General features: G+C 37.0%; 1 protein-coding gene across 1 annotated transcript; it reads left to right on the top strand.

Moving 5' to 3' along the window:
- The first annotated feature begins 5132 nt into the window (after positions 1 to 5132).
- LOC137730670 (zinc finger protein WIP6-like) lies at positions 5133 to 6840 on the top strand. The gene is made up of 2 exons (XM_068469638.2): positions 5133 to 5635; positions 6175 to 6840. Exons 1-2 carry the CDS (start codon positions 5219 to 5221, stop codon positions 6631 to 6633), a joined length of 876 nt encoding a protein of 291 aa, XP_068325739.1. The 5' UTR covers positions 5133 to 5218; the 3' UTR covers positions 6634 to 6840.
- The last annotated feature ends 1008 nt before the right edge of the window (positions 6841 to 7848 follow it).

Raw genomic sequence — 7848 nt, forward strand, 5'->3', positions numbered from 1 at the left:
TGACGTGAGGGAGAGGGAGAGCGTGCTTTCACAAGCGTTCCCACGACGCGTGTGATTAGGCGTCAATGGTTGTGGCCTTTCACGTCCTCTGAGGGCCAACTGCTTCCCATCCTCATCCACACCGCCCTCTGTTTACGCTAGGTTTCATCGATACTGCCTTCACGCGCTTCTGTCAGGGCGTGCTAGTTGTGGGACCAATGGGATTTTGACACGTTCGGATTCTGTTCAGACGGATCGAGATTCTGGATGGGCGGCGGGGATTCCAGGGCTGCGTTCAGATTCTACAGACGGCTTAATATTGCTTGGGCTGGGATAAAAATAGCTCCTCACAAATAGGCCCAATACACTTGGACCAATGAATAAATAAATGTAGCAATAGTTCCTTCGTTACTGCTTGAGGTGTACTTTTTGTCACTTTGTTTTAATTTTTTATAATTGTTTAGAGACGAATTAGGCAGGATTACTACTATGGTTATCAGAAACTAAAATCGAATATTACTGCTCCTCAACTTCGTCAAATTTTTTTTGTCAAAATAACGAAAAATGAAAAACCTTGAATAAAAATTGCTTAGCGGCTTAGCCCAATTGACACGGTTCTCTAGTCCTGACATAGACACTTGAGTGAGTAATTTTCTCTCTAAACTTTGATTCTTAAAATGTTTACTTACCTAAAACAGGAGGAACCCTAAACTAAGGAAGGAAAAGAAGTAATGGGTATGATCTATATTTCCTAGTATTTCAGGTATGGGATTACGGATTTTTCTAGAGAACCCTCACTTTGTTTAATTGGTATGTCATATTTCACGCAGGCAATGTTAGTAACTCAAATAAATTCAATTCCCATTTTTTAATTAACACATGAAGTCAAGAACTAATATAATGCAATATCCAATCTTTAACTAAACTTGCCATAACATTAAAGTTGCAAGAAGTGATGCATAAAATCTTAAATAAAATCAGCAAAAGATAAAAAGGTGACTACTTTTTATTTCCATCACTTTGTTGGAAAACATCGGGCTTAAGCTTTTATTGTGGGTAACACGTTTACAAGTGGAACCCCAAAAAAGGGCTGCCCAAATACAAAAGAATCTCATCAACCCAAAATTAACATAACATGTGTCGTAAACATCTCCAAATTTATAAACATTGATTCAAATTTGAGTTTGGGTTAAAGGTCAAGTTTGTCTATTGGTTTAAATCAATAACTTGGGTCTTAGCTTTTGAAATGACCTTAGTTGTGAAAGTTTTATTATAAAGTTAAAAACATTGAAATTAAGTTTGATATAAACTTGCAACTGACTTGTAGCTCATGTCATTAAATGTATCCATCTCGTATTCAATTTCCACTGCCCTATATCGCTTGTATTAAGAGCATCTCCAAGGGAGTAAACAATTGTTTGAGGTATAATTGAACCTTGTTGGCTGCTGTGACATTTTGCCCAGTTCATTTGCCTAAAATGTCTACCTCTTAAAAAGAAAACGCAAAATAGATAAGACAATTCTTAATCTATTTTGACTCATGAAACTCCCCTAGGTAGTTTTGCCTAGGCGTTTGCCTAGTCCCTTGAAGTCACGTTTTACTCATGTGGGTAGTGCTTTGGAGATGCTCTTATATGTTTTCACACACTCAAAATAAGAATTTACTAATCAGAAATTTCAAATTTAAACATACATAGTAACGCATAGAGATCCACGTGCGCGGTGAGTCAAAAATCAAATCTTGACTACTGAAAGGATGGAGCTTGGACTGGACTTGAACAGTAGTTACTAATAGAGGGAGGGAGAGAAAGAGGGGAGGGTGGGAGCTCATCAATCAGCTGGGACCTGTGACAAATCAATGGGGGCGGCTATGAAGTCTGATGAGATAGGCACTGTTGGCTTTTCCCAGTTTCCTTTTTCGGACAAGACGAAGGTTTTGGAAATTTATACTTTGTCTTTCCTGCGTTCCTAGTCTCGCATACACATATTTTGCAAAGCAATGCGATGCGTGACCAACAACTTTGTCTTTTTAACTCCTTGGCATATGTCATTCAACAACCATCGTTCCTAGGGACTGCATCCACTACTATAAGATTTAATACTACATGGACTAGAGACAATGATGCCTCTAACATTACTGTTTACATGAGAGAATCTCTCCCCTGAATTAGGATATATAGATCATTCATGACTTATATATTAATTGGAGGAAAATGTTGTTTTGCCTTATATTTATTTGAATATTTGGTTCATCTTAATAGGCAATCGAATGATATATTATGGTGCTAATTCACCATAATAACTATCTTTCTAAACTAAGAAATTGTAAGAGACTTATAACTAAAATGGTTAAGAGCATTTAACTCTGAACCTGAAGTGGTGTATTTAAAACTACGATTCCATTTGTATTATTGAAAGGAAAATGGGTATCTATAAGAATGTACTTGCAATAGCATATTATAGGCTTAATAGGTAGTCAAAATCTATTTTGTACTAATCTTGTTAAATCACAAGGCAAAACGGCAAAGATTAAAGGTGGTACAGGAAGTTTCTGTAATTCGAATCGAACCCACATGCAGGCACTTACCTTTGTCTCAGAGAAGTATCTGATGAGCCATCAATTAATCACCAAAACAAAGTTCATGTTGAAAAGTAGCACCATGCATATAATAAAAGTGATCTATATATTTAGCTTGGATTCCTACGCTTAGCAAGTTACGCTTCTCTCTCTCTCTGTGCTTGCCTAGCCATGCATGCATGCATGTTTTCGAGCACATTACTTTTGTCAATTGATTAGTCATCTCAGGATCATGGATCCAGTGCTAGTGGGTTTCTTAATCCTGATAAGAAATTAAAGGTGAGCTATAGGGAAACCTAGTACTTCTTTTACCGGTCCTTTTTTGCCAGTCCTTTGCCGTGGGGTTATGTGAACGGGAAGGATCGATCATGGAGCTTCGGGAAGTAGCACGACGATATTTGTTTTTTACTATCCGTTCTGTGTTTTTATCCCTTTTCTTGTCAATTTCTATCATGTCTGAAGATTGATGGGATGGTTTGAATTACTATCCATCTAAACTTCCTGTTTTGGGCGGTATCCAATCAAACTATGTTACTGCCGCTGCACCAATATTGCTCTGGTTGGCCCCTTCATTGTTTGTATAAAAAATTGATACGTCTATGTTACATTAACATATAAGGTCAGTTCGTAATTACTGTGTTTTTAGTTTTGAATTTTTGTTCTACGAGATAAAAGGAAAGTATATGAGAAAATAGAGTGATGGGAAAGAATAATGGGAGATGGTGGGAAAGAAAGGGACAAATGTAGAAACTATATAAATATATATATGCTGAAATTGAAAATAACTTAAAATTGTTTTTTAGTTTTTTATTTTTATTTTCATGTCGTACACCATTTTATTCCTCATTCTTTCCACATGTTTTTTTATAAATAAAAATAAAATCCTACAGCACAAAAATAAAACACTACAAACTAAGAACGAAATGCTTATTAAATCCGTGTGCCTTAAATAATTTGGACTGAAAATAAATGGGGTCTTGGCAAAAGTGAACATAGCTTTTTTTAAAGTAGCTAGCATGTTGGAATGAGAAACAAACTGTTGACACACTGAGTTTGGAGATGCCAAGACAAAAGAATTGTATCATATATCTTCACTTTCTGTTGAACATTGAGATTTTGCACATATATGTACCACGATGGCACTTGTGCATGGATATTGTCTGAGATTCTAATTGAAAAAAGTATATAAACATAGTAACCAGTAGTACTATAGTTGAATGCAATGTTACCTTTAAGAAGCTGGGTAGGGTGTGAAGTGAGCTCTTTTTACTTTCTTACAGTGCAGGTGACTTGCCCTTAAAGAAAAACAATACCACCCATGACAGATTTTGTGCATTTCATTTTCCAAATTTTACTTTATGTATCCCTTTCCATTTTCCACCAAAATTAATAATATTCGTATTATTTGGCACCATCACTATCACTATCATCATCTCTTTTAATAACAAAAGTTGGGGAGATAAACTCACGCCTTCACAGTCTACAATTCTACATGTCTGCATACTGTATGCCAATATATGTGTGCATTTCCATATATTTATCTTTTTAACGCTCTCTACTTTTGGACTGAGAGAGAAAGAGAGAGATTACATAAGGGCAGAAGATGAATAATGCATAAATAAATGGAGAGAGAGGGAGAGAGAAAGGCACAAGAAAATTACAGAGCCAAGCTAAGGTATCGGGAATCGACCATTAGGGTTTTGGAGAAAAGTGATGGGGGGAAAAAGTATGGAATGGTATTGTTTTTGTGTTCTTTGCAACTACCACTGCTCTCCTCCTTTGCCGGTTTTTGTCTCCTCCATTCCCAAATACGCCAAAACCCAAACATCTCATCTCATATTATTTCCTACCTGCTGCTTTCCAATCCAACCCAGTGCAGTCCACGTGCAACTTGCAAACTCTCCTCTCTCTCTAGCAATTTTTCAATGTACGAGTAACACCGTTGCGTAATGCTACACTTGGACTCAAATTGTAATACTTTGAAAGTTGACATATAATTTATGTCACTCATCCAATAGTACGTGGAAAACTACATCACGTCAGTGATAAATGTTACAGCTACATACAAAAATTTAACCTTTTTCTCTCTAACTTCCTCTCGCAATGTCACTAATTTGATTAATTTGAAATTGATATTATCCTGAGCCTGAAGTAGTGAATTCCATCGTTTAGGTTTAGGAATTTGAAAAGTGCTAGCCGATAAAAAGTACTTTTAAATAGATTTAGTATCAAGTATTAAATTTTAAAATAATGTGCGACCAAAAAAAAGTAAATTTTATGAAGGGGAAAATCCCCATCAAATTCATAACCAATGAAAACAAGTTTGTCGGCTAAGAACTTCTTTGCTGACAAAATATTTCATCGACTATAACATTAAATCGTCGGAAAAAGTCCGCGCCAAAACTTTAGCCTTGGCGCGCTTTTAGCCGAGCAAGCAAAAAATTTGTCCGGTGAAAGCTATTTTGCCGACAAAATAATTTTGTTGGCTCAAAATTCGTCGGCAGAGCTGGATTTTCTGGCAGTGTATATACATAATAAACATGGTTTCTTTATTTATTGCCTCTTTCTAGCCCCCACTTCCCTTCTCCACCAAAAGCCCAAAATCTCACCCCTCTTTCTTTCTCTCTCTCATATAAACAAATAAACAAAATCACCACCACCATGCAAACTCCCTTCACTACTACTACTATAGACGAAGATTTTCAGGATGAGGACTCCATTTTTCTTTCTCTTGGCCCTCCTGGACAGGATGTCCCCAAACAGTACCACCTCATCTACAACAACCAGTCTTCTTCCTCAACTCAACCTGATCACCATCGAACTTTTTATCATGATTATCCAAACCCTAATCCTGATCCTGAGGACGGCACTGTCACAGTGGCTCTTAACATTGGACCACCGAGTGGTGGAGGCGGTAGACCGAGCTCATCATCCTTCAGCAACCCTAACCACAACCACATTGGTGGTCCTGTGGAAGGCCAGTACTGGATTCCCTCCCCTGCACAAATCCTCGTAGGCCCCACCCAGTTCTCTTGCCCTGTCTGCAGCAAAACATTCAACAGATACAACAACATGCAGGTAGTACTCATCATCATCATAATTAATAACACACAAATCTATGCCACTACTAGTAGTTCAATACTTATACTGCCTCTTATATATTTTCAGTATTTTGGTTTCTCTACTGCATTCCTCAGGATTTTCTGCGTTCTTGGAACACAATTTTGTCAAACACTTGCACTATAATTTGATTAGATCTCCCTTTTTTTTCAAAATTTTTTTGCTTCATTTCCACCCATAAATGTCATCATCAAGCACTCCAAAAATCACGAATTATGAGTGGAATCATATAGCTATATTGACCTGATTTACAGATTTTTTTTTTTTAAATCAAATACTTGTGTTACAATTTGTTTATTTCACTTTTTTTTTCTTTCCCGAAATTTTGTTGCCGTTTATATATTTCCGCTCACAAATTGTCATCTTGCATTTCAAAATCACAAAAAAAAAAAAAAAAAAAAAAAAAAAAAAAAAAGTGGAATCATCAATCAAACATTTTCACCCTAATATATGTTTTTTGTTTAATTTGTGTTTACCCTCTAATTATTTGTATGTAGATGCATATGTGGGGTCATGGATCACAATACAGGAAGGGACCAGAGTCTTTGAGAGGGACAAAACCAGCATCATCAGTGCTGAGACTTCCATGCTATTGCTGCGCAGAGGGGTGCAAGAACAACATAGAACACCCGAGGTCAAGGCCGCTCAAGGACTTCCGGACACTGCAGACACATTACAAGAGAAAGCACGGGACAAAGCCGTTCGGGTGCCGCAAGTGCGGGAAGCCGTTTGCAGTGAGAGGCGATTGGAGGACTCACGAGAAGAACTGCGGGAAGCTCTGGTTTTGCATTTGTGGGTCAGATTTCAAGCACAAGAGATCGCTCAAAGACCACGTTAGTGCGTTTGGTGATGGACATGCACCTTATGGTGTGGAGCTGTGTACTGAGCCTGAAGAAGAAGATCACGTGGATGACGAGGAGGACGATAACAATGACGATGATTTGGTTATTAATTAGTTAATTAATACACTTACTTGGTGTTTAACTTTTGAATTAGTTAGCTAGCTAAGTATAATTAAGTAATTAGGGTTTTAGTTAATAGTGAGTGATGGGACTGTGACCGTCTCTAGCTTGTTTGTGAGAGAGTGAGGGAGTGAGAAGATGAAGACAACAAACAATACAGTGAAAAGCCAAGGTTCTATGCATTTAATGTTGGAAGTGCCAGTTCAATCCTTTAATTAAAGTACGCACCTTTTAATTATTTTTTGAAAAAATAAAATACTTGTTGAGAGAGAGAGAGAGGGAGAGCGAAGGTGGTCAAGTAAATTCAGTGACTACAGAACACAGAGAGGAGGGCAGTGCAGTGCAGTGGAGTCACAGATTCTACTGTTCATAGCTTTTACATTTGGAGAGACATCTAGTGAAAAAAGAAATACTAAAAAAATACGCCAACACTTTGGATCGAACGATCAATGAGTCCGTCGATATGTTGTCAGTGAGGGGTAAGTTTTTGGGACCACTGAAAAAATTGCAGTATTTGGGGTTTCACTCAAGGGTTCTCCTTTTTCCTTTTCAGAACAACTACAAACAGATACTACGAAACATTTTCAGACTCCTGTGGCTGTGAGCGTTGCCCTTTAACCCTATCTATCAAATTTTCTGCATGCATAAAATGGGACCTTTTCCCTCCTTTCTTACCACTCTCTCATAATTATCACCCTTTTTTCTTTTGTCTTTTCATGCTTTCTTAATTTTTTTTCCTCTCCTTTTTCGTCTTTATATTTAATATATATATATATATATATATACACTGTAATATATATATATATATATATATATATATGCGCGGCTGCCATGCAACTCAAAGCCCGCATGTGGATCACGCGACTGTTAATTTAATCAGGTTATGATCGCTAATTAATTATAATTTGTGTCCGTGTGCAGCTTGTATGCATGATGCTAGGGTTACAAAAGTTAAAAACATAAGGACCAGTTGACCATTGGTTCTTGAATTTTCTTCTACGTAAATTAAGGGACTTGGTCTGGATCTTCATTAACATCTTTTGTAATGTATGTTAATAAGATATGAGTTTTAGATCCAAGGCAATTGATACAGTAATTTAAACTTAAAATCTCAGTCAGTTTCTTTCCATGTGTGAGCCAATCGGTTGCTCGTTGCTTTTAATATTGCTTGCACGTAATATTTAATTGAGTAATGCTGAGAGATTAAAT

The sequence above is a fragment of the Pyrus communis genome, chromosome 16 (genome assembly GCF_041283825.1).
Source record: "Pyrus communis isolate YQ-2024b chromosome 16, ASM4128382v1, whole genome shotgun sequence".
NCBI lineage: Eukaryota > Viridiplantae > Streptophyta > Magnoliopsida > Rosales > Rosaceae > Pyrus > Pyrus communis.